At 47.8% G+C, this 27,996-nt stretch overlaps 1 protein-coding gene across 1 annotated transcript; it reads right to left on the bottom strand.

Annotated features, from left to right (window-relative positions):
* Positions 1-10: 10 nt before the first annotated feature.
* LOC134525512 (alpha-2-macroglobulin-like protein 1) lies at positions 11-27,943 on the bottom strand. The gene is made up of 36 exons (XM_063356436.1): positions 27,615-27,943; positions 25,290-25,476; positions 24,800-24,962; positions 23,984-24,036; positions 23,651-23,671; positions 21,869-22,022; positions 21,371-21,455; positions 20,695-20,815; positions 19,758-19,875; positions 18,559-18,668; positions 18,041-18,211; positions 16,490-16,714; positions 16,295-16,358; positions 15,653-15,798; positions 15,348-15,497; positions 14,275-14,472; positions 13,495-13,582; positions 12,716-12,869; positions 10,667-10,895; positions 10,215-10,338; positions 9,917-10,038; positions 9,453-9,504; positions 8,989-9,072; positions 8,427-8,603; positions 8,020-8,101; positions 7,267-7,423; positions 6,272-6,346; positions 5,898-6,069; positions 5,233-5,447; positions 4,685-4,900; positions 4,155-4,270; positions 3,404-3,494; positions 3,065-3,133; positions 1,767-1,869; positions 1,014-1,055; positions 11-189 (listed from the first exon to the last, which is right to left on the bottom strand). The coding sequence occupies exons 1-35, from the start codon at positions 27,926-27,928 to the stop codon at positions 1,015-1,017; spliced, it is 4,647 nt and encodes a 1,548-aa protein (XP_063212506.1). The 5' UTR covers positions 27,929-27,943; the 3' UTR covers positions 11-189; position 1,014.
* Between the last annotated feature and the right edge of the window lie 53 nt (positions 27,944-27,996).

Raw genomic sequence — 27,996 nt, 5'->3', positions numbered from 1 at the left:
AATCTGACAGTTCCAGTCTCCTGACTTTTAATAAGATGCCAGGCACAGTCTGAACTTTTCAGAAACTAACTGCTCAGCAGGGAATTTCAAGTATTTTCTCTTTGCTTCTCATCTTCATGTGGAGGCTGTTGGCAAGGGTGACAAAGGATTGATGGACAGAGACTGCAGAGGATGGGTCTGTCCCTGTTCCTGTGAAGACAACAAAGGACAAAAAAATCTGTATTCATGAAGTATTAAAACTAACCACCCAGGGCAACTCGGGGGCTTTTTTGCACCTTGTGACCTAACAGGGCTGCTAAGCCATTAAGGACAGGGCTCTCTCTGATTCTACCCATACAAAGCCTACAGCAGAACTAAGAGCGTGGGGCTTGTGGCAGGTATCCCTGGGCAGGACTGTGTGCCTCCCACAGGTGTTTTTCTCCATCTGGGCTGCAGGCAAGGAAGCATGCAGATGCAAACAAGGTTTAGAACAGGAGCAGGCACTGGTCAAGTTCAAGCTTTGCCTTTGCCCAGCCTGGAAAGAGGAGGGGCAGGTGCCCATTCCTTAGCATGGATCAGAATCCAGGCTGAGACTGTGAAAGGCTTGGCACTGAAAGGAGTCAGGCCCTGCAGTAAAGGTGAATGTGGCGTGTTGTGTGCACAGGGCTGGAGGGCTGTGGAACTGCAGGGAAAGTGCCAAGAAAAAGAACTGTGTTGACTTGAGGAGAGTATATTTGATGCAAAAGGCCAGGACTGGTGGTAGGACTCAGGGCAGGCAGCCCTTGTTTTCTGTAACATATCTCCAACTCTGTCATGAGCTGGGCACCTCAAACCTTCCACTTCGATTCTGCCTTTACCTCAGTTTAACCACTGGGATGCAGGAACTCACCCTTACTTAGCATTGCTAATCGCTTCCTACCCTGAATCTGAAGCCTGGCAAGTTTCTTGACCAAGGGCCCTTGCCTGCACCTCCCTCCCTCTCCATGGTCTTCGGGACCATGCCTGTGATGACAAAAGAGGTATTGGGCCCTCACCTCACTCGCAAGGGGCACGGTAGCTCATCACTGTAGTTTCTTCTGGAAGTCAAGAAAAAAAGCGCTGGTGAGATACACTTGCCAAAAACTCAGTAAAGCAACCCAGCATAGCGCCTCTCTTTCTAGAAGAGGCGTTCCCTCGGCTTACAGGACATGACTCCCCTTTGCTGTGACACATGAAATCACTGGTATGTGTCAAAGACTCTGTGCGCAGCTATTCCAGATTCACCCAAGTCTTGGGGCCTGGGATCTTTTGAAGCCATAAGTCCCAAACAACTCCATTACAATTATGGATTTCTCACTTTCTGAAGCAATTAGCCGTCCCTGACACATTTCTAGCTTTTCCTCCCACTAGGGACCCTAGAGAACAGAGGACAAGTTGTTTTCAGTGTCATTCTTCTAAGGGGACCCTCACTCTTCTAAAGCCACCCCCTTACTATGGTCTCTCTGCCTTTGTTGCCTCCCACAAAATGAGTGTAGAAAAGCACAGCTCTGAGCTCCTTGCTCCCGCCTTCTTGGAAGAGTTAGGCCCTAAGTGGATCCACATGCCAACTTCAAGTTTGCAAGTTCTGGGGCCAGAGAAAGAAGAATCTACCATTTTGAAAACCAAGCGGTAAGTCCATCACTAGAGAACTTCTAAGGGGCAATTAGATAAAAACATCAGGGACGGTATTGCCTTAGACGTGACAATTTCAGAAAATTCCTTCCCATGGTACATTTGGGTGGTTTCTGCAGTACAGCATCTGAGCTCACCTGGCATGTAGTAATCATAGACCTTGATATTAGCTGGCTTACGATCCTTCACTTGCATGTCCTGCTGCACCAGCAAAGTGTAGGCGTGAGGCTGTCTAGTCAGCTAAGACCAAGAGATGCAAGGATTACAGTCAGAAGCAAAGTCCTGTAAGACAATCCCTTCCTGCCCTCTCTCAGGCTCCTGTGGAAACCTCAGCACTGTGACAGGTCTTTTCTGCTTTCCAGTCCATCTCAGAAATATCTTTTACTTCACATTCTGTGGCCATTTCCCATTTTCAGTCACCTAATTTAACTCGGCTCATGAGTGACTTTGAACCCAGAGAGTCAATGCACATTAGCTATCTAAGTATAGCACTAGTGTTTCCAACCAATCCCACGTTCCCATCCAGCTCTGCTTTGAGCTTTCTTTGCGCATCTTGCCTGAGTGGCTACTTTCTCATACACAGCTCTTATTCTCCAGTTTCACACAACCCTCATCATTAAGCAGAAAAATGCAAGGTGTGGATGAACAACTGCTGGGTGGCAGTGGTTACATGACCTGCTGTTGATTTGCTTCTACCTTGTCCTACCTAGCAGCCTGACCTGAAATCTTTCTCTGTGAGGCCTTCCTGCTCTATGCTGTAGGTGTAATGGAAGCAGCATGTCTGCAAGTCTTATGCATCTACACAACGATTATGAGGCTAGCTTAGCTCAGCTCATTGACAAATAGGGATGGAGAATCACAGAAATGTAGAAGTGCTCCTTGGAAATCCATAAGTTTTAAAATTCATGCCAGGTCTCGTTTCTGGTGTTGTTCAGGTATGCATGTAGCTAGAGAAAGGCTGGAGTGGTTGTTAATCTGTTGACTAATGAGGCTGTCGAGCGAGCACTGTTGCTTTCACAGCCATCTGGTCTAATTTTGACTAATTTTGGCAAACTTCATGAGCAATCTTGGGTGCTCCCTACTGCATTCAGGCTGCTTAAGGGCTTTCTAAGAGTTTAGGCTTGCTTGAATTTACTAGATGGATCCTACTACTACTCCCCAGTCCTAATCAGACACTGTATGTGGACTGTCAACACTCTCTGAACAGTGCCAACAGATGTAGGCTTAACATCAGAGTTAGCCTCATTTCACTCAAGTTAAGGCTCTACAACTGAACTACTACACATTTCCCCAGGTCAGCAAATGTGACTGGTACGCAGGAACAACAGCTCTGGATACTTAAAATACTAATGGAACCAAGATACAAGAGTAAGCTAAAAGCTATCTGCCAGTCCATTGTCCTTTTAACGATGACATTAGCCTAAAATCCACTCACTTCATTCAGGTAGAGAATGACTCGGTCAGCTTCGCTTTCAACTTTCTTCACTAAAGGCATTTTCTTTAGCTGAAAATAGGGGAAAAAAATGTCAGAAAGGCTCTAACAGAAAGCAGAAATATTCAGGGATATTTGTCCTTGTGAAAGCGTGGGCAAAATGTTCACATGGGCAAAATGGCAAGGTGTGGCCTGGAAGAGACTTTGGGTATAAAGATTTCTTGGGAAGAAAAGAACTATGTTTCTCTGCCCACAGGAATGATCACAGTCCTGCATACAATCCTGCATGATGGACATCGATCACCGTTCCCACCCCAGCTGGACACAGACTCGCAGTCTCACCTCTTCCAGTGAATCTGCCACAGGGCTGTATCCAGATAGCAGCTCCACTTGGATCAGGACCATGTTGGTTGACACACGGTTCCCTGTGTAGCTGCAGCAGGAACCCAGAAGACAGCACTAATGTTACTTTCTCAGGCATGATCTACAGATACTCCAGCCCAGCTTTGGTACTCAAGTGGAGGAATCTGCCTTTCCTTCCAGTGTTTCTCCTGTAAGCATACCTGTTCCTGTACTGTAATAAGTCTTTGTGCTTCTCCTGATCTCTCTTTTAATTTTGCCGAGCCAATGAATTCCTCAGAAGGCTTCTGGAGTTACCTTCCCTAGGCATGGCAGGGAATATCACATCCTCTGCCCGCTCTCTTGGCGGTTCTGTCCCAAGTCAGGTAGGGGTACAGGAGAGGAGAGTGGTGTGGCGGTCAATCAAGAGCAGAGGTGGGAAGACTTAGGAATAAGTGTCAGCAGTCAGTCCCACAGGACCTTCACATTACTAGTGGTTTGAGAGCTAATCATAGAAGGGAGTGAGACCCATAGACCTTGGGAGAACTTGTGGTGACTGGCATGATAACGAGATAGCCTAAACTGTCCCTCTGGGGCCTTGTACCTTTCACCCAGCTGAGGAGAGCATAGTTAAATGAACATCTTAGCACTTGGACATCATGAGTGAAGGGCAATCCTGCCCGTCAAAAGACTGATGTGGTGCCAGAAGCCTCTTAGCACAAGGGGAGGCAAGGGGCAATTGAGTGTCTCCTACCGAGCATGAATGGTGACAGGGAACTGGGTGGCATTGGGTGCGGTGCACTCTGTCTGCACAGACACAGCAAAGGTGACTTCACTCTTCGGTGGAGGAATGTGGTACCGCAGAATGGCCTGTCAGGACAGAAAGAAGCTAGTTGGCAGAGAATAGCAGGGCTTTTTTTTTGCTGGTAAGTATCCTTGCCAAGCGTTTGGCTGCTGTTTGCTGTCTTGCACTGGTGTAAGAGAAAACTATGTGGTGTAAGTGGGGGTTCTGCTAGTGCACTGTGCCTGGTTGTGTTCACTGGACTTCTTGGAGGGGAGCTGCAGCTCTGACTGCGTGGAAATGACATGGACTTCATTTGGGGAACTGCTATTCCCTTCCTGTTTCATCCCAGCTCCTCTTACCAGCCTCGAAGCTCAGATTGTTGCAAATCACTGCAGCAGTTTGTTTTCAGTCTTGGCTAAGAAGCTAGGTGGTCTTAGGCTAGGTCCCCTGGCTTTCAAGGCTTTTCTCCACACATATGTTTTCTCCCTGGCTGGGCTTACCTGCAGGAAGAGGCACCCATGGCCCTGCACGTGCACAGTATAATCTCGGGGAATGGCTGGCAGCTCCACTGTCTGCAGTAGGAGGCGATTGGTGTTGTCTACTCGGATGTTTTGGTTGAAACCCTCAGAGGAGAGAGAAGCCTGAAGATCAGGGCCATCCTTGCTGAAGGTCTTGGTTGCATACAGGGCTAGGGCTTCCAGAGCAACCACTGTGTCCTGAGGAAAGAGACACACATTGGGCAAAATAGAATCCCTGCTTCCTCTGCATGACCAGTCCTTAGCCTTTCCCTCCCTCATGCTGCACCTAGAGCACAATAAGTGTTGAGCTTTCCCCCTGGACTTTTAGCATGGGATTAGCTCAGAGGAATACAAATACTCACCCTTTCCCAAGTCCCAGGAGCTGTAAATCCAGAATTAAGTTTTTTTTCCCCTCTTTTTTTTTTTTTTTGTTTGTTTTCTTTTATACCACGGGCTGTGCTAGAACCCATTGCTCTCACAAACCATAGCTGATGGCAGGTTCTCTGCTAATGATGGCTCGAGGGGATTACCTGGGTTGAAGCAAAGCCTCCATAAGGGTTTTGCTGTTTGGTGAGCCAAGACACAATCTGGGATGCCTTTCTGATTTCATCTGAAGACAAACTTGACTTTGAAAGGTGAGCCATGAGGATAATAGATGTCAATTCCACATCAACAGATGGAGCCCGATACCAATATAGGGAGTCTTCTTCCTGTTTGGACTGTTGACTCCAGAATATTTGGTCATCTAGAGGTGGAGTGGGAACACTTATGGAGTGTGTAGCTGTATCTAATGACCTTGGAGTCCTACTCATCTCCTCTGCCTAGGTACTTAGTGAACATGTACATTGGGACAAGATATGAGTGCGTATCTTCCTATTTCCCCCCCACACCCTGCTTTTTCCAGTAAAAACCTAGGCCTTCAGGCTGGGAAGGCACTTTACAACATCCATGAAGTTCCCCTGGTTTGGGTGACTGGGAGACCAGGACTATGAGATCATCCATAGAGCAAGTCTGTCTCACAGTATGGATATAGCCTGTGACAGCTTGGCAAACAGAGGCCATGCAAGCCTTCGTCTCCCCACAGACCTCTGCCAGTGCCCCCCACTGCTGCCCTGCATTTCTTTGGTCATTCTGCCCTGGGATCTCCACACAGTTCTGCCCATGACCCTCTCTCCTGCCCTGCGGTCTTTCGTACCTGATATTATGGCCGCCTTATCCAGTCTTTTGAGGATTTTCTGCCTGAGGGCCTTATCACCTGCTACTGCAAATGCATTTGCAGCTAGTGCCAGGCTGTAGAGGTTGTAAGTGCCAGTATCAGCGTTGACCAAGTCCCTTATACATTTCAGAGCTTTCCACACAACTGGGTCCTGGGATACAAATGAAAGCACATCAGTTGCTGGCAGGGTGTATGGGGAAGGAGTGCAGCCTTGATGTGTGCAGAGAAGGATGGAAATAGGTACAGAACACAAGGAGAGAAAACTGGTAGCGTAGCCCTGTGTGGACTAAGGCAGAGCACCAGTGCACTGCTGCGTGCTGCACACACTGCCCGTCCCTGCTGATGATACTCACAGAGCGTGGCATCCCTGAGTGTATGAGAGCGGTGATGATCGCAGAGCTCATCCCCAGTCCTTCCTCCACTGCACCCTGCAGCCACCACAAAACAGAGAAGAGGAGGGCTGCCGTAAGAAGGGAGAGGGAGAAGTTTTCCAGTGCCTTCTGCTCCCTGAGAAAAATCCAAGCCAGCGCAGGCAACAGTGCTGGTCCTATTCCTCTGCTAAGGAAATGCCAGGGCTAGTATCTGCTCTTGCAGGTCCTGCTCGCTGGAGCACTTCCCAGCCATGGTGCCCCAAGCTCCTCCGGGTAGTTGATTCCCTCCCTCTGCTGAATACATTCTCCTTTCCCCGCCCCTGCAAAAGATTTTCAGTAGCAGATTTCACTGCCAGGGGAAAGGGACGTTCCCACAACCCCACTGCAAGGTGGCACCCCAGTTGAGGGCCAGGACAGTGGCAAGGGCATGGAGGAACAAAAGAAAAGGTAGCTTTTGCAAGAGGCAGTTTGATTATCTGAGGCCCTGTCTACCGAACTGCTGGTGTCTCTGCTTTGATGGTACCCTGCGTGTGTCTGTGCATGCAAAAGTGCTGTGTTTCTGAGTGTGTGTGGAACTTCCCTGGCAAGGTGAATTTCACATGAGCGGCTGCCATCAATCTCCATTCACTCCATTTCTGGCTCCCTGTACAGGAGGGAACTCAGACTGAAGGAAGAAATGGCAGCTCAATAATGTGAAAGAAAGCTAAAGGAGTTTACCAAAGGTATAACACAGAGCTTGAGATGGGGCTAGGGCAGGGCACTGATTCAGGAGGTATCATCAAATGCAAACCTCCATCATTCATAACCTGAAAAAGTGTCACCGTAACTAAGCACAATGCTGAGTGTCACCCAAGGGTGACCTTGGGCACATCAAAGCCACCCTCCTGAAGCAGGTTTCATTTGTTCTTGGCATCCAAATTGGGCCAGAAAATAAAGGAGCTCTGAGGTACCTAATGAACAGCCAGGATATGTCATACCATCAAACCGTTGTTGAAGAGCTTCCCCACACTCTTGAAGCAGCCAGATGGAGTCTGACTTTTAATCAGGGCGCTGGCAGCATCCTTTATATTCTGCTCATCTATGTGGATGAAGTCCTGGGCTTGGCTGAAGGTCTTGAGGACAAGGGCAGTAAGCCTAGAGCCAAGGAAGGGAGAAGAAAAATCTGTCTGAAACAGTTACTGATGCCCACCCCCAGTAGGAGACAGGAGCCTCTGTGTCTTCCACTATCTCATCCCTGGAGAAATATCAAAAAGCCAGAGCCTCTGTGCAGATGTAGAATTGGAAGCAACACACATGACACAGATGCTCTTGAAGCTTGAGCTCAGATCCATTTGCAGCAAGAGATAAAAAATTCGCTGACAGTTCAGTGTTTCCCCTGGACCCCGGACAATTGCACCAGGGTAGACTTATGTGATTTAAAGCCAGGAGGGTTGGTATTTAGTGAGATCACACAGTCCCTTTCCCAATCCTGTTTTGGCACAAAGCACTCTGGAAAACCTGTGAAGAAGAAAGCTTTGCAGCCAAGTTTTCAGAATCAGACTCAGTTAGGGTGCCCAAGCACAACAATCAAACAGGGGTACCTCAAGTCACTTCATTGGCATGGTTCTCTTCCTGTTCAAAACTCCACACCTCTAGACTCCTTCAATTTCCCCAGACCAAAATCCAAGCCAGCTTGACCCTGATGAGGTCAAGCTGTTGTTCCTCAAGTGTGTCTGGATATCTCTGCTTACCATGTGTTCCCTGGCTCACTTCCTTCCCCAAAGGCACTGTAGGAGCCGTCTGTGTGCTTGTACAGGAGTTGCCGCTGGTATCCTGTGGGAAGAGGTTGGGTTAGTGAAGATGTTCTGTTACTATCATGTTCTTAAGGTGACAAACTGCCCTGCCAATCCTGCTGATCATTACAGAGAACATCGCCTCCGAGGAATTCAGCAAAGGGCTTTCAGAGGGGTGCCGTGCACCCATTGCTCAGCTGAGACACAGCAGCCTGATTTACACTGCTGTAATTCCCATGATGTCAGGCAAGTGATGCTGCACAGATCCTGTTCAGCACCAAGCCTCTGCTGAGATCCTCACTGCGCAACTTATTGTAGCGGACATCACCAGCTTAATAACCCAACATGGACCAAAATCCACTCACCGCTTTCCAGATAGCCAATTGCCTTCTGTTTGATTTCTGGAGTCAGTTGTCCTGTTTCTTCAAGGTACCGTGTGATAAAGACATTGGGGGCAAAATGAACCATGTTCTGCTCACCACAGCCACTGGACATCTGGAGGAGCTCATCTACGTTGTCCAGTGCTGTCCCCAAAATGTCACCTGTAGGACAGAACCACAACTTTGGGAGCGCTACATATTCTTGCACGTAAAACATTTCTCTTCTCACTGATTCCCCAGATAACCCGCTTAAGACCGGTCTCAGTTCATCTCTGCTCACACTAGGATGACTTTAATGTCTATAGAGCCCTTTAGGAATGGTGATAGGGTAGTTGCCCATTTTTCCCGTGTCTGGGTGAAATTCTATGTCCATCTGTCCCAGTGGCACTTGTATAAGAGAAATGGGGTGTTTCTCTGGAAGACATACGGGCCCTCACTGGACACATTCCCTCTTGTTACTCTGTTTGCTAAAGCAGACATGGTGGCACTAGAAGAAAAGGCTCCTGCAGGGAAAAATCTTACTTTCCAAGAACCCCCTAAATCTCACCTAAGAAAGAGATGTGGGCTCTCTCTGACCCAAGGATCCTGTTCTCTGGCATAGCAAAAGTGATTGTCTCTGAAGCTGGAGTTCCTGCAAATGGCAAAAACATCATAACACCACCACCCAGGAAGCAGATGGCAGACCCACAGGCATCCCTAGGAGATGGTGTAAGCAAGGCTGGGATCACCTCATCGGCTGGTGAAATCAGCATTCAAAAGAGAGGATGACATGGAGATCAGGCCGCCCACTGATAAGTGACTGTGATGTGGTTAGGCAGTAGCTTGGTGCTGTCAGGAGCTTGAAGTACCGGCTAGAAATGAATGGCTTTGCCTTCCCATAAAAGCTCCAAAATCCCTGCCTTTCCCGCCCCCACTCACCCCCAGATAGTCCTAGAGTTGTTCACGGACCACACTGCACATGTATGGCCCGAGCAGTAAGGCAGTCCCTGTCTTGGGGATACCTGCACCTACCTTTAGGGCACAGGAGTGAGGTGTGGGTCTTTTCCTGCAGAAGCCCTTCTGCCTGGTGGGGAAAAGGCTGGTCAGCTCGGAAGGGAGAGCAGTAAAATGTGATAGCAGCTGCACAGCACCCCACCTTCCTGCAAGCACCTCTTCCATCCTCATGGGCTGTGCAAAGGGCCTCACACAGGCAGCAGGGATATGCTGTCAACAGTGAAGTTTCACTGGGAATTAGGTTTCTAAGCTGCTACGTGTCTTCTGCCCCCATTGACCTGCTAGCAAGCACTTCTGACATCTCTGTCCCACCGAGTGGCTCACGCCCCCACCCAGCCTATCCTTAGAACCACTCCTTGATCAGTGTGCCGGAGAAACATGCCTACCTGCCTCACCAACTCTACCTTCCCAGAGCCACCCACTGGGCCATGTTGAGCCTGACCCAGTTCCGACCTCACCAGGACCCTGAAGCGTGCTCTGACCTTCACCAGCAGGTGTTTAACCACTGTGTCCTTCCCTCCAGACTCTGGCACAACAGCTGTACTCTCAGTGCAAACATCTTCTTGATCCATCGCCTCAGCAGTGACAGTGAAATTCACCTTCCCTAAAGAACAAAACATCAAGAGGCCAGTTGGCACATCCATGCTTAAGTTTTTGTTTGCTCAGCCTAAGGCTGCCCACTCATGCTTTGCATTGGAGGCCACTCTCCCAGCCCAGCTCTGGTTTCCTCAAGCATCTCTTCCAGTGCCTCCCACTTCTGCCCCTCCCTTGTTCCCTTACCTAATTTTGTAGCCTTCACATCCCAGAAAAATGTTTTTGCTGAATCAGGACACAGACAAATAATGAACTTGACATTCGCATGCACAAATTCAAAATCCCTGGAGTCCATTAGGCTGAGCTGGAGCTAGAGGTGAAACAAAAGGGAGTCAGGGTTACAGAGCTGCTGTTGTATTTTTCCTTTCAGCTCCTTGATCTAAATGACAGTCAAGCCCAGGGTGAGTATGATGACCTTGTTGCAGTATCTGTGGGCCACCAACAGTTGCAGTCCTGTAGGGTTGAGCTTATGGGGAAGGATAAACTGGACAGAGATGGCTCTGCATGAAGCTTTGTGAAGAGCTGCCTTGGAGTCTTTTGCCCAATGTCTGAGGAGACCCCTCTCTGAGTGTCTATCAGTGAAGAACTGTTACCACACATTCCCCTGCCCAAACGCCATCCTGGAGGGAGCCACTCACCACCATGCACTGCTTCAGGTAGCTGAAGACTTTGACTTTCAGGGGAAATGACTCTCCCTGGAAGACCGAGTAGGGCAAGGTGGGTTCCACGAAGAAAGGCTTGAAGCTCTGCAGACTGGTGGTCTCTGAGATTCCCAGCCCATGGCTCTCTGAGGTGCAGAAGGTCATGGCTCTCCAGTCTGTGATACTGTCGGGTACTGTGACAGCTAGCTCAGCAACCCCTGAATCACTGAGGAGAAAAGAGAGTGGAAGGGGTTGTCCCCATCCCTGTAAAGATTTCTCTTGGGAAGACAAATGCAGAAGGCCTATTAACTGGAATGTGTGTAAAGGTTTGGGGATTCCTAGGAAGCAGGAGAGAGGTACAGGAAGGATAGGTGGTCAAGGAAGTCCTGAGAGGAAAATGCAAATAAAAATTTGCTTCTGGACAGTGTTGCACCTTAAATTCTTGTTTTGTGTGGGCACACAGGGCTCTCAAGGGTCCATGTTATATACCAAGCCTGTGTCAGGGAGTACCTTCCACCACATTACCACCCAAACACCCAACCACAGCTCTGCAGTCACCACTATAAATGTCACTTACAGATCTGCATACACAAAACAGAAGACAGTCCCTGCCCTGAAATGGGCATAATCCAGCATGGGGTGGAGAGGCAGAGATCTTATTTTATAGATGGAGAACATCGGCACATGGGAGAATTAAGAAAGCTAGGATGTGTGAATAAGGGGAGAACAGTGGGTGCTGCATAACTTGACTTTAGCAAAGCCTTTGACACAGTAGTCTCCCATTGTATCCTTGTAGCCACATTGTTGTGGACTGGACAAGTGGATGAAAAAATGAGCAGAAAATTTGCTGGACCATTGGAGACAAGGGATCGTTATTGGTGACACAAAGTCCAACCAGTGTCTGTTTACCTGTGGCATTCCTCAGGGATTGACGCTCAGGTCAATAGCGCTTAATGGCTTTATTAAACCATTAAGACCTGTATAATAGAAGAGAGGACATCCTCAGCAAGATTAGAAGACTAATCTTGCTATATATTAGCAGATTATACCTTCTTGGGGAGGGGTTCCTGATATGCTGGAGGCAAAGGCTGCTATTAAGAGGAACCTTGAAAATCTGGAAAAATGGTCTTGAAAATGGGTAAACACAAAATTCTATATCTGGGACAGGAAATGGCTAGTAAGCAAATTTGCAGAAAAAGAGGTGGGGGTCCTGGTGGATAACAAGTTGAGCGTGAGACATCTCATGTGCCCTTACAGTAATGAAGGCCATCTGCTTCTGGACCGTATTAAGAAGACTGCAGCCACTGGGTTCAGAAAAGTTATTTTTCCCCTCTATTCCTCCCTTGTAGAACCACATCTGGAGTACTGTGTCCCATTTTTGCCTTCCAGTATAAGAAAAGTATTGACATACCTGAATGCATCCAGTGCAGGACTACCAAGATGGTCAGAGGGCTGGGACATTTGGTGTAAAAGGAGAGGCTGAAAGAACTGGGGTTTTCAAACTTAAGAGAGAAAGGCTAGGGGGAGATCTACATTCTACAGCTACCTAATAGAAAGGTGTAGAGACAGTGGAACCAGTCTCTTCAGGTGTATATTGATAGGATGAAAGGTAACAGACACAAATTGGAACATGGGAAATTCTGATTTGAGATAAGAAAAAAAATAACATGAGGATAGTCAAACACTGGAACATGTGTCCAGACAGTTTGTGGAATATCTATCCTTGGAGGTACACAGAACTTGACTACAACAGCCTGATCTAACTGGACCGGCCTTGTGCAAGATGTTGAGCTTACAGACCTCTGGAGGCCTCTTCCATCCTAGAGGATTCTGTGATTTTAGGTTCCCCAGGGTCATTTGGAAAATCTCAAGCAGAGCCAGGAACTGAACCAAACCTCCAATTTCCTTATTCAATTCTTCACACCTCTGTTTTCTTTGTGGGCACAGAAGGCACCAATGCCCTGGCTCTGCTCCTGCCCATTCCCCCTCTGCTGTGGCTGGTAGGAGGTCTGGATTCATGTGGGGTCATGGCCCATAATTACTCACCTGATGGGAACCAGAGTCCAGATGAATGTCTCTGGAAACCAGGTTCGTACTGGCCCTGCCTCGCTGCCCAGCTCTACGTGCTCTGACTCAGCACGTTCAACAGCAGCATCTGTTTCTGGGTTCAAGTTGTCCAAGTCTGCCAGCTCATCATAAGCTATTGAAAACACATGCATCCATTCAAAGGGAGAGCAACTGTGAGATCAGGGTAGAGTTCAGCTAGGAAAAGCTCAGTTCTCCATCCTTCCCACTCCCACTCTGATCCCCTTTGTCCTCTCCTAGATGCCCTCAACCTACTTCACCATTGTCTTCCACGGGACAACCAGGAGACTTTGTGGATTCCAACATGTGTGTGCTCCCCCATGAGGGAGCTACCTGCTCACACTTTTGCTCTCAGCTCCTGCAGAACGGCCTAGATGGTGCCCAGTGCCAATCTTGGCTCGTTCTCTAGTTTCCAGCAAGACCTTTCCTAGTCTTACAAACAGATGTTCCTTCCTGATACAGCTGCCTCATTTCCCTCCTAGACCGTATTTTCTTCCTGCCTGCCAGCAGAAGCTTCCAAGTAGGTTCTTCCTATGTAGCCACCCCTCCACCCCTCCAGTGCACAGACACACGCATGTCAGGAACCTTCCCCTCTTCCTGTGGTGCACATCTCCTCTGCAACCTCCCACTCATCTCTGGAAGCCATCCCCAGTTCCTCAGCAAACTGCATGTTCAGCTGCCCTTGTGCAGCCTATATGTTACCCGTGATTTCCAAAGAAACAGGATAAATCGAGATGTACACATGTAGTCGTAGTAGAAATTGGTCTGGGTGCGGCACTCAATTGGAGACTTGATTTTAAGGCTGGTTAAAAATGTTAGACCTGAATTCTGGAGGAAAGACAGGGAGGAAAAGAAGGCAGATTTCAGTGGGGGCAGTGTTGTATCTGAGGGTCTGTCTCTGCTCCCACCTCCCAGCATATCAGCCACCCTGTGTTGTTGCATCTCAGTCTGACCTGTGAATTTATACGGGGAGAGAATGCAGAGCCATCCTGCTCACAAAGCCAGTCCTGGCCTCTCATGCCAAAGGAGGCTCCCTCCAGGCAGAACTGTGGGGGTGACCACTCACATGTGCGTGCCCACACACAAAGTTATTGTTTTGGCGCCACAGTTTGCTGCCCACCCTAACACAAGCTTGTTCTCATCTTTCACCTGCTATTTCTTTCTACTATTCTTTCTCTCCTTTCCTCAGTCCCTCTTTTCTTTTCATGTGCTTTGCTTTTCCAACCTCCAATTCTCTCTGACTCAGGCTGACACCCCTCTCTCCTTCCAAACCCTAGAAAGTCTGAGGGTCTTGAGCTTCGGATAAAAAGGGAGCCTGGTTCCAGGCATCTTCCTGATCGTTGTGAATTGTCAGGCTGCAAGCATGGAATGTCAGAGAACTCTTAGTTCAGAAGCTTGGCAAATTCAGAACCTGAATTTCCCGGTGTTTACAGGAAAGACAATCTGAAGCTACCCAGCGCTGTCCTGGGTGGGATACAAAAGGACTCTGATATTTCAGTTTTTCTGGAAATTAGATTTACCTTCAGAAGCTCATAAACATCTGGTTGGGATACTGCATAAGAGTATCTGTCGTACATGAATGGTGACGTTGTTCCTGGTGGAAGGGTGGTTTGAGGGGAACTGATGATTCCTGGGCTCTTGTGGATAGTACAGTAGTCACTGTAGGAGTCTGTGAGGGTGCTGGGGTGCTCCTGAGAATAGCTGAACATATTGTACACCTGTAGACAGAGAATGAAAACAGCACAGGTCAGTGTGAGAGGTGGGAAGTTTTTCATTTCTATCTAAAGATTTTCTGTGACTGCAGAGACAGAGCTCAGATCCTGCCCGCCACAAAAGCCCAGCCCCAAAGATTTTTGAGCTTCATGGAGAGCCTACACAAGTTTTAGATGCACAGCACCAGAGATGAACACAAACACCTCTGGGGTACAGCTGCATAGCTGTGGCCACTTCTAGCTCCTAGATTGTACCGGTGAGCTCAGTGCATACAGCGAGGACACCTTCCCCATAAGAGTCATTAGATAGCTTCTCGTCTGACTGAAGGCACATCCTGGATCCACTGAGACAGTTTCAAGAGGCAACTCAAGGGTCCTTAGACGCAACATATCCCATGTCTAGAGGAGAAATGGGACCCTTCAACTGCCAAGACATCACTTGCAGTCCAGTCTATGAATGGAAGGGCTGTCTGGTTCATGTGGGCTAGAACAAAGACACGGAGTCTATCCATTGGTATTGGGTATTTGGGTATTTTTTTTAACATAACCCTTTTTTTCAGAGTTCTGGCATGAATTGGTTCAGGAGATGGAAGTGTCTTGCCAGCTGGTTGACAGTGTGGCAAAGCTCTCTGAGTTTAACAAGGATGTGACTTTGGGCAGTACCTGGGGATGACAATGGGTTATTCTATTAGATCCCTCTGTAGAAACTGGATATTTTCACTGGTGTTTGATGTTGGCCTTCATTTTTTCTTATTAAGCCATGTCCTGTCTCTACTCAAGTACCTATTACATCCACTGTTCCTTATTAAACGGTGATTGCAACGAGATACTCAAAACGCATCTCTTCAATATTAGCAAGGCTCAACACTAAAGTAACTCACACTATCCCTAGATAGCTCAGCCTCTGGCCTCAGGAGAAGGACACTCCGGTCTACAGCACGGATGCTACATAGGGAGCCTGGTGCAGCCTGCAAACGGAGACGGACAGCCGATCCCGGGAGAGCCACTGTGTCTGAGAAGCCAAGCTTCACCTGAAACAGAAGAAGAAAGAGGGACTGAAGACATTGATAGAGGAAGGAAAGGGGAGACTGTGGCTACTGGATTCTGCTGGGCGTCTATTGCCAATTTGCAGTTAACTAGCTACTCTCCAGCCTACCTGCCCACTTATGGTTTGTGCACTACTTACATGGTTCCTGAAGCACTTGGAGACTTTCAGACTGAAGATGTCAGCTGCCACTTGTCCCTCAGGGAAGGCAGTGTAAACAAAGAGGGTAGCCATGGGTGAAATGAGGTCAATGGCCAGAGTGACATTGAAAGCTCCACTATACTGACCTGAAGGAAGAAGGAGAAGTAGAAAAAGTGAAGGAAGAAGCAAGGAAGTCCATCTCCAAGGATTACAGCAGCAACATGCTCATCTTCTGTAATACTTCTGTACAGTTACTTGTAAAAAAAACTATTCTGCCTTGCTTCTGGAGAGGCCACAGCTAGACCAGGATGTAGGTTGGTGCCATTTTGTAGCAGTGACCTCACATCATGAGGTCTTGGCATGATCTCGGCAACAACATGCACTTGGAAGGGAAATGACTTTCTACCTGAGTCCAGAAAAGATTCTGTGAGTTTTCTTGGAGGTCTCTGATAATTCCTGCTTGAGAGATAAACTCTGACGATTTCATCATTTGATCAGAAAAAAAATTAGGGAAGTTAAAGATTTTTTGTGTCAGCTCTGTTGTTTCCTGTTGGTCTCAGATCTTTCTCTCCTTCCCCATTTAGGCTGGAAGGGCTTTCCTGTTGGGTCTTTAATCTATTCCTGGTATTTAGATGCTCTTACCTGATGGTGGATCAAGAAGTACTGTTGTTTGACCATGATGCACAAGGGATCCTCTCACCAAAACCTGAGGGGGTAATGAACAGAGCAAAGGGTTGATAGTGCCTCTGCTCCATGTCTCTGGACCAGCCAAGGTCTCTCTGCTGACACAGACCTGTCACAAAGCTGACCTCATTGCCAGTGCTGCCCTGCACTCACCAGGTGGTAGAAGTCTGCTGTAGCAGCCCTGTCCCCCAGCTCTGTGGCTAGGATGCGATAGTGCACAGTGACCTGCTGCATGTCCCCACAGGGCAGCATTGCCTGCACTGGCTGGATCCTCACAGAGCTGCGGCTGGAAGAGTAGAAGGCCCTCAGTGTGAGGGACGCAGTGCCATAAGACACCCTCACATTTCGACTGCTTAAGTCCTCCGGCTGGGTCTTCGCCTGTGGCACAGGAAAGGTGTCTTAGTGTCTGAAGATTTCTTACAGATCTCCCTATACCAAAACCAAGACTGACTGGACAGTGGGCTCTGAAGTCTCCCAGGGTAAGGTGTCTATTTCCACCTAAGCCAAGCTCAGTCAGCCCCTTTCTGTGGAGATCCGCACGCTCTGGGATAGCTAGCAGCTAAATAGCAGCCAGGGATCTGTATACTACTAGGGCTTGGGCTAGAGCCTGAACTTCTGCAATGTTGTTGCTATCCTTGGAGCAAGGCAGACCATTAGATTGTGTAGAGTGGCTCATCAACCCCTGGATTGAACCACTGAACCCTTTGCTTCTGTCTGGTATGTGCAGGGAAAATATCAGCATGGATCTGCCCTGATAATGTATTTCACTGTTCAATGTTATTCCATTTGCACACTGTATTTCTTTTAGCACTTCCCCTGATTCATAGGGTAGAGGCGGCAGGGGACAACTGAAGATCAATAGCCTTGCTCATCTTTGACCTTTGACCTGTCTGCACTGAGACTATGATACTAACATCTTGTGGACTTCCAGCAAGGTCCAGATCCATCATCTAAGATACTGTATGTGCTCTCATAAAGAGACAGGGCTTGACTCAAAGTCCCTTGACCTTGGAGTTTACATAGGACAGGTATTAGAAACCTACCCCTACAACCAGACAAGAGCCTTCGTTATTCATGGGAAAGCAGATCGAAACTTTTCTCTGTCCATTTGCTGTTGGTGGCATCCCTATTCAGCTCCTTACATCCTGGTTACCTGCTCTGCTCCAGATTGGATTGCAGCAATTGTTTCCTTACTAGCCTTCCTTCTTTCTCTTCCAAGTTTTCTGCCTCTTATATCCCAGGTTTCTCCTAATTTTTGTGCTATGAGGAAACATAATGTAAACGGGTCACTGATGTTTTCTTCTCCACGTGTATTTTCAGATGCTTCTTCCCTATCTCCTTTCCTATCTTCCTGTTCCATGCCATGTGGGAGTTCTTCCTTTGCTCTCTGTCCCTGCCCGGCCCCACATAGCCCTTTCCACCTCAAAGAGAGGTGTTATGTAGGTAGACCTCAGTCACAACTTCATGGGGCTTCTGTCCACTGCCCCATATCTCATCATATCTCCTGGCTGCTCAGAAACTGTGTATGACACCAGGGGTCGGAATGCTGACACTGCTATGGGCTATTCCTCTTGCCCTAGATCTGTCATTTCACTTCTCCATGCCTCAGTCTCCCTGGCTATATCAAGACAATGACATAGACGATTGGTCTGAGAGAGGCATTGCTTAGTGCTAGCCAAACCCAACATAATTATTGGGCTTAACCTGTAGGAGAACTTTAGTGCTGTTGTCCCATGCTGACGTCTCTAAGATGAAAGAGGCCATCCCATTGTCATCTGTGAAGTAGGACTTGGTCTGCTTCCTGCTACCATAGGACACTGTAAGAATCACCTCCTTGTTATTAAGGTGTGTCCCATTGGCACTTTTGAGTTCCAGCTGTAATGAAGCAGAGAACAGTCAGAGAATTGGAGGCCTCAGGATTGAAAATCTACCTCCCAGTAGAAGTCTTAATTCCCTTCTCTGCAAAGGGACTCTAAGGGTGAACTCTTCCAACCCCTCCCCATTTATGCAGCAGCCACCTCATCTGGCAAAGCCATGCACCTATCCTGTGGTCACACCTTTGGATTACCTCTTGGTAGAGATGTCAAAGGACAGACTGGGACAGAGGACTGTGCCAGCAGCTTTGAGCAGTTCAAAGCAAGGTGGTCCCTCAGTACTTCTGTGCCCTCCATCCCCTTAGGTCCAGCTGCTGGACTTTCCATGTTTCTGCCCTGTTCACTTACATTTCCATAGTAGGGAGCTCCTTGCTGATAGTAGTAGCTTGTCTCCCAGAATTGGAGAGTTGTGATATCAAAAGTGACCTTGCAGTTTTCAGTGGTGTTGACCTCCACCCCTAGGAAAGACAGGAGGTGCATGCAGGTGAGTATCATGCCTCCGAGCAAAGGCAGCAAGATTGGATGGCCTGATGGAACGGGATGGACATTCACTCATAGGGGTTTGTAGTTTCCCTGTTTAACTACAGGAGTCATTTAACACACACACTTGGCACTAGTGCCTCCTACATTCTGACCTGCTAGAATGACAGCAGTCTACTGGGACGTCTCTGCCAGGCAGTTCTAAAATGCTCTTTCTGACTTTGTTTAAGATGGTCCTACTCATAATTGTCTAGTTGCATTCTCCTCCCATTCTCACATCAGAGCTGCTAGAAGGCAACATCTTTCCTTGCCTTCACCACATTAGTTTACAGTCTGCTGCCTTGTGATGTGGTGCCCATTTGAAATTATTGCAGTAGTTTGCTAAGTGAATGCGTGTCACTGTTTTCAGCAAGGGTGTGCAAAATATTTTCTTGTAAGGAAGGGGTTATAAAATTTTGTAAGAGAGGAAACTTTACAGGATGGAATATTTAACAGTAGCTCTGGACAAGTAGCCTCATCCTCCCTGTGGAGATAAATAGGACAAAGAGCTATTAAAAGTACACAGTCAGGGCCTTGGTTATCACTGGTTGGTCTGAGTATCTCCTTGTTCCAACGGCCTTTCCTAAAGTATGGTTTAAGAGCAAAAGAACCTGGCCTGGCCCACTTCTGTGTGCATTTCTACTGTCACTAGAAGACAAGAAAAAGCAGCTCTCACCCATCTCTGCCAAACCAAGGTGACTGTCAGAGCTAGACTGGCCACAGTAGCTTGAGGAGGAGCAACCATACTGTTAAAGCCCATCCTGCAACTGGGAGAACTCACACGTCCTATGTGAGTCAGACCTGGGTGGTATGGTACACAAGAACACCCATGCTGCCTTGGTGCTCCCGTGGAAGACACAACACTTTGAACACTTGACCCCATGGCAGCCAGTGCAGAAAGATGCAGTGGTCTGATGGGAAGACACAAGGATCCATAAGGAGTCTTCAGATGAAAACCCAAAGACAAGTATGTTGCATGAATGCAAAGTAAAAAATTTTCCACAAAGTCTAGAATCAGTTTTTGCTACCTGTTCCACTTTCTTTCATAAAAGCCACAGCTTCCAGGTTGAAATCATAATTGTCACCACGCTTCTGCTGGTAGCTCTTAAGATTCACCTCAGTGGCAAAGCAGCCATCCTCGTTTGTCTGGGGATGTGAAATTGTATCTGTTAACCAATCATGAATGCACTAATCCCTTCTGCAGTGCAGATCAAACCCAAGGCCCCGAAGTCTAAAAGTACATGACTAAGGCACTTGAGTTAAAGGAGCAACTCCCATACTGGCATGAAACATACTTTTTTTCTGTGCAGCAGTCACTAATCGGAGATGCTGTTTCACACATGTGTCATCTTTACGTACTTGCTCATGTGCCAGTAGCAAACATGAGTTGTCATTTCTCCCTGACAACATGATTTCTTCTGCTAGGGCAGAATTTAGCTTTACGATACGTGCTGGGTTACTTAAAAAGATGTAAACAAATATAGATACATCCATTCAACCCTAGAGATGAATGAGTAAAGTCTGTGTTGAGCTGAATTGCTTGCTTAGATGCAAGAGGTAATTTCTGTATCTCCAAAACAGCTGTTTCCAGGAAAGAGCACACAGGTATTTACACCAGATTAAAAGGTGGTGCTAAAAAGCATCCAGTGGAATTGAATTGATGTCAACAGTGTTTGTATTTTTTTTTTTTGCCCTGTTGCAATACCTGTTTTGTGGGCAAATCTGCAACAGTTTGCCTACAGGTGCTTCTTCCTTTGAGTGCATCTAAGTGCAGTCAGAGAAATCATTGGGAGGGGTTAAGATTGATACAGTGGGGAGTTAAGGATATACCAGTCATTCATCCCTGAGAAAAGAGCATGCCGCTTCAATAGCTGTTGTCTGTCCCACTCCTTCCTTTAGTATTCTTCCCTCTCTTTGCCCCTGTTCCTCTCTTTTGCAGGAGGAGTGGAGGTTCCATGTGCTCACCTTACCAGTGTAATCCTTACAAATACTGTGCTTGGCTTTAGAAGACTTCCGATTATAGCGGATATGCTTACGGCATACCACAGCCTTCACACTACCTTGGACTGGTTTCCCGTATGTGTACCTGGCAAACATAGGAGAGAGGACTTACACTCACATACAGAAACACTGGCTCAAGGATGAATAATATCAGCATTAGCCTGTGGTTTGCAATTATACAACCCAGCAGCCTGCAGAATCTTCAAGGTTCACAAGCTCAGCAGAGGCCAAGAAGTTAAAATGACTTAATCAGATTGAGAGAGAAGGCAGTGATGGGTGAGTTCTCTCCAAGTCAACACTAGTTCTACCAGGCAGTGTTAGGGGACACTGTGCTGGCCATAAGTTCAGTCATTATTTTTTCCACACTGGCACTAATTAATGCAGCATAGGTACTGTATTGTAGGGCACATGCCCCTCTGAGGACGTCCACTGCCACACTTGCAAAGTGACAGAGAAAGAAGCAAGGAGAGAATATGGAGAAAGGTGAGAGTCCAGGAGGATTCCTTAGCAAAGGATGCCAGGGTAACAGACATTGGAACAGAGGTAGGGTTGGCAGAGACCATTTTTAGCTCAATTATTGATAGCTATGCAGTTTCCAAACTAGTAAGAATGCACGTTCTGTCATGGTAAGTCAGCTCACATGCCACAAACGTGGAGATGGAAGTTCTCCTCCAAGATGGTGACCACCTGAGGCATCTGGATGGAGACACTGAACTTGGGCAGCACTGTGTGACAGCAAGAGAGATATAATTCAGTGAGAACAGAGTTCATTTGTTCCAATCCTTCCCAAATGGTTGTTCACAGAAAAGAAATCTCTCCTTTCATTCCCTGACTGGTAGCAATGCACCAGCAACTCAGCCAGGGGAGTGTGGTGGGAATAGACAGCCTTAGTCTCCTCCTCAGAGCCCAGCTGTGGAACAGTGCCTCTGTCCATCCTCAGGACACGGGGAAGGAGAAAGCCAATGGGCCTGAGTGAAAGCCAGTGGTTACACCTAATGGCAGGCAGTTGGACATCTCAGGTGCTAGCACAACTAGCACAGCTGTTCACAGCTCCATGGCCCGTTCAAATCTGTGTGAGAGAGGGGGGGTGGAGGCAATACACCTTTCTCTGCTGTAGTCAGCTCCCTGAGACTCTTACCGTACTCCTCTACCCTGAAGGTATGCATGCGGTCAGGCATTTTGATGGTGTACTCTCCAACCGGTGCTTCTGCAGCCAGAGTGAAGGACAGATCCACAATGCCTCCCACAGGTGTAACATTCAGCCACTGCGCAATTCGATTCCCTTTGGGGTCCTGAATAGGCAGTAGTAGAGAGCAGTTATTTCCCAGTGCAAAAAGAGACTCCTTTGAAGGATGTACAAGCTATCACAGCATGGTTTGAGCATGTATCATCTTGTCCTAAGAGCCCGGGTCTATCACACCTACAGTGCTCAGGTGAGTCCGAGCTTGAAGAGGATAAGGCCTTTCTGCCTGTCTCATTGTCAAAGTCAATATATCATATTATTGGTCTCTGTTGGCACTGCCATTTCACTGACTGCTGCTGCAAAACTATGGTTTACTGCCTCCCTGTCTCACTAAGAGATAGGGGTGGCCCCTCTTTTGAGATCCCTGTGGTGATCCGAGCTGGCATAGCCCCCAGGTCACTGTGGAGAAGGTCAACCCTCTTAGGCAGCACATGCTGCCTAAGGCAGGAGCTACTTGGGTGTTAGGAAGAAGTTCTTCACCATGAGGGTGGTGAGACACTGAAACAGGTTGCCCAGAGAGGTGGTGGATGCCCCATCCCTGGAAGTTTTTAAGGCCAGGCTGGATGGGGCTCTGAGCAACCTGATCTAGTGGGAGGTGTCCCTGCCCATGGCAGGGGGGTTGGAACTAGATGATCTTTAAGGTCCTTTCCAACCGTAACAATTCTATGATTCTATGATTATGGGGGAGCCTGATGTCTTGAATCCCCAGGGAAGTCTGGGGAAAAGAGTCCAGGACTTCATGCAGGGGACCATGAGGCCCAGTATAGAAAGCACATATAAAGACCTAGGATGCAAGGGCATTTGGAGGCTGTGTTGACTGTCACAGTCAGTCCGTGATGGATAGTGTTCTCCCACTCTTCTTGGGATGGCAAGATGCAGAACTCTAGCTACAGTCACACTGAACAGCTAGGAAGGACTTAACGATGAGTTGATGGGTGCTTTATAAACATAAGGAACAAGTGGGAACTGTTTGAAAGGGTGAAGCTGGATCAGAGTACTATGTTTGTATAAACTGGCATAAAGTACTGCATAGGTGTGTCAGAAACCATGCGTTTATGTATTGATTGCTTGGTGGGTAAGACATGCAAATGTACATTAGCTACTACCAATTGCTAGTTGGAACTGTGACCTCTCTGTATGGGTTATTACAAACTCCCCATCGCTTTCAGGTATCTTTCCTCAGCTCAGGTGATTGCAGTCCATATTTTACCTATAATATTGAAACTAAACTAACAGATTTTAAGAACAATATCCTGAAAGCTGCTTTGGGAAGTTTCTCTAGCTGTGTAGCCACAACACTAACTGGTCAAACTTTTATTTTCTGTATGTTAAATATAAAAGTCTCTTTAAAGAAACTTGCGGATTTTGACAAATCTTCAATTCACAGGCTAGAGGGACTAAAAGTCCTGTGATCCTTCTAGGAAAGTTTGCTGGATTGGTTTTCAGTGGCACCTGTCATCTACTGCAGGGACCACCCCTGTGTGATCGGTATCATGACACTGCACCGACAGACTTGTGTGGGTACTAAAGGGAAGAAGGGCAAGAAGTCGAGGACTGTTCCTATTCATTCTGAGGTAACTACTTTTCTGCATTCATATTTCCCCACCACCATCTCCAAACCTGTATCTTCCCCAAGGTGAGAAGGGATGAACACTTTCAATAAAGTAAGTGCTTTACCTTCAGTTCCACCAGGCGGTGCTGTGGGGAGGAAATAACCGTTACTGGTGGGATGTTTTCAGGTAAGTTGCCATCCCCCTCCCCGACATTTTTTAGCCCCCAACCATCCATGAGTCTTCCCTAAGCAATTCCCAGTGACTGCCCGTGACCCAACATCACAAGCAGCTCCTGCGTGGCAGGTGGTGCCCACTGCTGTTTGTAAGCACCAAAAGCAACACGGAGACTAGCTGTCCACAGATGGATCACCTAGCTGGGCCAGGCACTGATCCAGAAGTCATGGAGGCAGCTCATAGCATTTTCAGACTTATTAAGGCTTCTTCCCTCTTGACTTACCGTTTCGTTGCTGGCAATAAATTTCTGATCCAAGGTAACAATTCGCAACTTGACTACAGAGCAAAAGAAAAACAGGACTGGCTGAAATGAAATCAAGTCTGTTAATAATAATAAGAATGGACGGCTAAGAAAGACGTGCCCATGTTCTTCACTGAGAGGATGTGGGCAGCAGCTAGAGCCATCCACTCCTGGGCCTGTGCTCAAAGCCCTGCTAAGAGCTGGCAGCCTGCTAGAAAAGAAGTGGTAGGAGAGGCGGTGTGGGGTTTCTGGGAAAGCTGGCTGTGCTGGTGAGAAACAGCATTTTTCTGGACACTGGACCTGTGGTGGGGCACTCAGTCTTGCCGGCAGTGAAAGTCATGCCAGTGGAAAGGGTGGAGAAACACGGGGCAAAGAGCTGTACCCTGTGGTGATCTGAGCTGTGCCAGGGCAGTGGTGGGGCTTGCAGGACTGTGATCCTCGTCTGAGGAAATCTGTGGGAGAGAGAGGGATTTAGGGCACTGACAGACTATTGTGGCTTTGACTGGAGCAATCACGAATATAACACAGTGGTGTTGTTTGAACCTTTTCTCACACATCAGCCAAAACACACAAGCCCTGTTCACACTGGCATGCTGTCTGGCTAGTACTGGAGAAAACATGCACCATGCTGATGCAGGAGAGAAGTATTCCCAAATCCCTCAAAGAGTAGAAGGGAGATGAAGCCTGTAACCCATCTCCCTTGCAGAGCAGGCCCCACTCCAAGTGCTAGAGGATACCCCATATTTCATGGCCTGAGGACCGCTCTTTCTCTCACGAGACATGGCATTCTGCCCATACCAATCTGTCCAGGTTTGTACACAGATTTGTCTGTCTGGATAAAAGTCTTCTTGTCTGCGTGCTTGATTAAGACTTTCTGTTTCTTCTGAAACTCTGAGTTGGCTTCCAGGACTGTGATAACAATAAAAGCCACTTCATCGGAATTTCCAACAGGAGGAGGGACCTGCAGGCACAGTTGTAACCATCATTCAGGATGGATCCCACTCGTGGATCCCCAGGCATTTGAAATAATGATTATAATACTGTTTTTATATTGCTCCAGAAGAGTAAAATATCAGTGGGGCTGGACTAGATGATCTCCAGAGGTCCCTTCCAACCCTACAATTCTGTGATTCTGTGTGATACTGGCAGACCTATATAAGCTGAAGCAGAAGATTCAGTGCCTAAGATGACCCCACAAGAAGACACAATTTTTTGCCTTCCTGCCCAGCAAGAGCAGAACTCATGCACTATCCACCCTACTGACAACCCTTGAAAATACCTTCCTCACCTGGAAGGTTGTGCAATGAAAGAAGGTGAGCTGAGAGATGGACTGAGTGATCACAGTCTCATTCCCAGCTTTGCTCTGCAAGGTTACTGTCACACGGATTGGGACTGCTTGCTTTCTGCTGAGCTGGAGGCACACTGTCTCTGAGAAGGGGTAGTAGAGCTGTGTTGGTATTGCCACGGCATAATTTCTATTAAAAAAGAAAAAAAGAAAAGTCAGGTGAAACTGTTGTCTAAAAAGACAGGTTTTGGCCATAGGGTTTGGGTACCTCCTAATAAGACTTCTGGTCTCTTCATTCCACTGTCATGATGCCAGTGGGACAGGATCACACCGTTCTTCTCATCTATGGGTACTACAGCCATTAACACTGAGTCTGCACGACATGTCGCGTGCACATGTAAAAAGATGAAGTCATTGCTTCCAAAACTGAAAGTCAAAATAAAGTGAATAGACCTCCCCATGTCACCCAAGGAATCAGCAACAGAGCTTGGCTACCTTGCAGCACTTCAGCTTTTTCACTGAACCACACTATGTATCACCATCAGCTTGCTTGGTTGGTTTTCTGCTTTCTGTCCTATCAGCTACTCTGGGGCTTGGAACCAACGCCATGCGTATGGGACCCAGTGCCCCAGCTTCATGTCCCAGATACAGAGCCTCATCAGCACATTCTCTTCAGCTGACGCTTCTGTCCTCCTTGCTCTTTTCTGCCAGATCTCACACCTCTGTGGCTTCTCTGTGGCTTCTCCATAGCTGTGCCCATGGATAACACCAAGAAGCTGTTCATATTGTTGGGGTTTTTTTCATCTTATACTGCACTGCAGCAGCTAGGACCAAAGAAGAGCCAACATTCAAGCAGGTTTGAAAACTCTTTATCGCTGACTCCTGCTTACTGTCTCTGGGCAGGTTCAGCCAACAGCCTGTTTTGCAGCTGCAGGAGGGCAGGGCCTGGAAAGATCAGAACAGCAAGAGGCAGGGACGTGACCTGCTGGCAGTCCTTAGCTGGAGATCAGCACCCTGGCAAGAGGGAGTCAAAGTCCTGCTGGCCAGGAGCTTTGAGTGCTTTTTCACACTTGAGTGCTGTCGAGCTGCCTTGAGCAACTTGTCTGCTGCTAGTATTAGGGGGTCTGATAGCAGATGCCAATGACGTTTTGATTTTCCTACTTAAGCTGACTCATGGCACCTCCCCTCTGCCACTGGGACAAAGGATGGGATAAGCACTAAAGGCTTACTGCTTGAACCTCCCATACCTCCCTTGTTTCTAATGACCCTTTATTCTGGAATATTTTCTTACACCTCTTTGACAATTCAACCCTTGCCCTTGCCTTCTGAGCTATAAAAGTACAAGACAGCATCTCTGAGGCTGTCATTAAAGGATCCCAAGACCCAAACTGGATTACTTTCTCATGAACCTACAAAAAACATTGGTGTACAGGTGGGACAGCAGAAAGCCTACTGAAGCAAGCAGTATTTTCATAAAGCAAAGCTTCATGCTGAAGGGAACAGTGGGAAACAGGCAGCAGTAAAGCATCATTTGAGCGGGAGCTGTGTCAGGCTGTGGACCATGTCCTAGAGGAAGGGGCTATGCTCCCACTGGAAAGGATTTTTAAAATTAGACTTGTGCGTGCCACACCACACATGGCAGGAGGGATCCAGCTATGACCCAGTGACATGTTTCCCACTGGAACACCTACTGTCTGAGCACAGCCATGTTTCTGTTTGCATTTACACCATGGCTGCAAAAGCAAAAAGCCTTCAAAAAGCAAAAGCAAGTTCACAAGCCAGTATATCACAGCAGTGCCTGCTGGAAGAGGAGCTGCATTCCTGGTAAAGTATATGACGAGAAGCAGTGCTGGTAATTGTCCTCGACAGAGATCTGAGAAAAGGCATGGAGGGAGCAGATGGCCAGCGAAGCCAGAACGAACACACTGCTTTACAAAGAGCATCCCTATTAGATACCTCGGGCTCATGCGTGCCCAGTTTGTAAAGGCACCCAGCTTTGTCCGCTAAAGATTTAAATGGTGATCTATGACTCTGGGGAGAAAAGCATAGCCCGAAAGGAAATATATTCCAGAGCACAACAGGAGTTGTTCTGCCTGAGTCCTTGCAGAAATACACAGTCTACATGAAAGGCACTGAAGGGAGAGCCAAGTAGTAGGGAGAGTGTGAGGGGAGGGCACATGAGAACCAAGTGAAACCTTGGGAATATGAGAAATTATGCCTCTCTGGAAAAACACTCCTGGTCTTAGGACTTCTGTTTCTGTCACACCTCCACCCCCCCAGGATTCCCCACAGACCAGAGCACGTATGCGAAGCAGCTGAGGTTCTTACAGCGTTGCAGGCGTTCCAGCCGTGCTAGGTAGGAGAAGGATGCTGCCCCACAGGAAAGCGACGCTCCACATAGCTGATTGCAGGTCAAATCCCTCCATGGAAAGCTTAGCCTCTCCTCTGTCCCCCCTCGGCCCCTGCTTCTGCTGTCTTCCTTCTTCCCTCTCCCCCTCATCCAGAGCTGAAGGACTATGCAGCTCCCGCCCTGACAGAGTGCCTGTCTCTCTCTTGGCTTCAAAACCAAGGAGGTGGAAATCATGCGGCGCGTGGCTGGGGCTGGGATGTGGGCGGGTGGGAGGGGTGGAGACAGCGTTCATTGCCTACAGAGCAAAGGCGCTCACCTTGAGGCTTGGTTGATATTTCTCTGGGGAACGTCTTGCTCTGT

Source organism: Chroicocephalus ridibundus, chromosome 1, assembly GCF_963924245.1.
Source record: "Chroicocephalus ridibundus chromosome 1, bChrRid1.1, whole genome shotgun sequence".
NCBI classification, from domain to species: Eukaryota; Metazoa; Chordata; class Aves; order Charadriiformes; family Laridae; genus Chroicocephalus; species Chroicocephalus ridibundus.
This window is presented reverse-complemented; position numbering and strand designations above follow the sequence as displayed.

Bases quoted from the DNA above. Each gene is read 5' to 3' on its own strand.
- LOC134525512 (XM_063356436.1), bottom strand. From the start codon at position 27,928: ATGAACGCTGTCTCCACCCCTCCCACCCGCCCACATCCCAGCCCCAGC. The intron at 25,477-27,614 runs GTAAGAACCTCA...CTTTTTTAATAG, and splicing joins GCTGGAACGCCTGCAACGCT to AAATTATGCCGTGGCAATAC. The intron at 16,715-18,040 runs GTTAAGCCCAAT...CCTGTGCCACAG, and splicing joins GCACTAAAGTTCTCCTACAG to GCGAAGACCCAGCCGGAGGA.